We start from the raw sequence: 2,156 nt of genomic DNA, 5'->3' as shown, positions 1-2,156 counted from the left end.
ATGCAAAAAGATGAGCATGCATGCAGAAAGGTCCCTAATAAAATTACACCGGCCGGCGAGCACCGACCATTGGTACGAACACGTTGCCCACTTGTCTCTACAAAATCAAGTTTGTATAACTATTTATAGCCATTTGATGTTCATCTGGCTAAGCAAATTTAATATAAGTTGTCTTTATCTTTTCAAAGAAAAGGAGTTGTATCCCGGTCTCTCTATGTGCATATAATATATAAGAATTTCTCTTATCATATAGCAACATTGTAGATTAAACAGGCAACCAAAATCTGAAGACAGCATCTGACCACTAACCACGAAAGAACACACAAGACAAAAATGTCAAAGGATGAACACACAACTAACAGAAGTTTTAAACAAGGCAAGCCAAATAACTAATTAAAGGGAGATGAACACTAGATCTCTTTAGCACCAATCGAGCACACTGCACACACGCACATACACCCGGTAGACTGGTAGTGCAAGCATGCACGCACTAGCTCCCACAAGCTCAAACAAGACGGAGGCAGTAGTGGTAAAAAAAACACCGACCTCTCACTCTCTCACACTCACGCACACGCACACCAGTGATCTATAATTAACTGACCTTTGTGGATGTAAACATCTATCCTACTATTAGCCCCAACCAGTAACGGTGTCACTGACAATGTGGTGGCGCTCAGAGCCAGAGAGCGCCGGCCTCCTTGAGCAGCGGCACGAGGGAGCCGTTGATGTGCGCGGCCATCACGCGGTCCATGGCGCCGACCAGCTTGCCGCCGATGAATACGACGGGAACGACCGGTGCGGCTCCTCCGGGGCCGGCGCAGCCGAGGAGGTCGGCGAGGGCGCGCTCCAGTTCGAGGCCGCGCGGGTCGAGGTCCAGCTCGTGCAAGGTGGGGTGCACGCCCATGCCGCAGAAGAGGCGCTTCACGGCGTGGCACATGCAGCAGCTGCTCACGCTGAACACCACCACGGCGCTCTCCGACGCCAGGCGCTCCACCCGCTCCGCCGCCGTCTCCGCCGCCAAGGCGACCGGTATCGCCGGCATGTACCACGCCTGCTCGGCCGCCGCGCCGTACTGCATTGTTCGATACCGCTGCGAAATTAACTAGCTAATTAGGTGGCTAAACAACTGCTTATTAAGTAGCTAAGCGCGGGAGGTGGTTTGAGAGAGCTAGCGTGAGCTGTTTTAGGGCTGGCGAGCTACAAGTGAGAAGAGGCGCATGTATATATAGAGCTGGGGCAGCGGCGTTTCGTTTTTTTCTTTTGGGGTCCAAGGGTGGTGCGTCTTCACGGAAAGGAGAAGGAATGCCTTTTTCTTTTCCAGGATGTACATGCAGGTTTTCGATACTAGACGATCTCACGAGACGCATGCAACTTTAGACCCTGAAAACCTCTTTGATTGCGTGCTTGGCATACTTTCAGCATTTTGGTAGGCCTATATATTTTCATATATCTTGATTGTTTCAGCATCTCGAAGTTAAACCGTATATGTTCTGTTTAAAGAGGCCACAGCAATGGTACAAAGTCAAGCCTATTTCACAAATTAGGATTTTTGCATCAAACTTCCTGCTATCTTGGTTAAGAAATACAGAATGAATTGCAGTCAAACTTATCGGTGTTGACTACTAATTTATTAAATATTGTGTCTATTAATCAAAATACTATATTTGCATTTGTTCTATTTTTCCGTAATACTTGTATTTATACTGTACACCATATTGACATGAAGTGTAACAGTGAAAGTCGCACCCTAGAAATATTGTACTAATAAAACTAGGTGATGTGTCCTTTTCTTTAGGGAAAACTACGTCATGTTTTGATTTGAACATAAAGGTAAAATAATTTTTGCGCATGATGAAAGGGCAGCGGACTGGAAATAAGCTTAATAGTTTCTAAAAAAACCAAAATAAGCTTAATAAGTTGACAGTTGAGTGATTATATTCCTAGGCATCCGGATGACTATTGAAAATGTTGATTTACATCTAATGCGGCTAGCGATGGAGGCGATCAGTTCACTTCACGCGACGCTTAGACCTCGTACTCCAAGTTAGAATAGCTGGCTCATTTTGCTGGCCTACGTGACTTCACGCATTCGTTTTAGATTGATCTGTAATCGCTTGGTACTGATCTCGTTTGAAAGACTCGATTAGTGTGTGTGC

General features: G+C 46.0%; 1 protein-coding gene across 1 annotated transcript; it reads right to left on the bottom strand.

The window, feature by feature from the left end:
• Positions 1-365: 365 nt before the first annotated feature.
• Positions 366-1,213, bottom strand: LOC109759182 (glutaredoxin-C3). The gene has a single exon (XM_020318006.3). The coding sequence runs from the start codon at positions 1,076-1,078 to the stop codon at positions 674-676; it is 405 nt and encodes a 134-aa protein (XP_020173595.1). The 5' UTR covers positions 1,079-1,213; the 3' UTR covers positions 366-673.
• Between the last annotated feature and the right edge of the window lie 943 nt (positions 1,214-2,156).

The sequence above is a fragment of the Aegilops tauschii genome, chromosome 2 (assembly GCF_002575655.3).
Source record: "Aegilops tauschii subsp. strangulata cultivar AL8/78 chromosome 2, Aet v6.0, whole genome shotgun sequence".
In the NCBI taxonomy this organism is placed as follows: domain Eukaryota; kingdom Viridiplantae; phylum Streptophyta; class Magnoliopsida; order Poales; family Poaceae; genus Aegilops; species Aegilops tauschii.
This window is presented reverse-complemented; position numbering and strand designations above follow the sequence as displayed.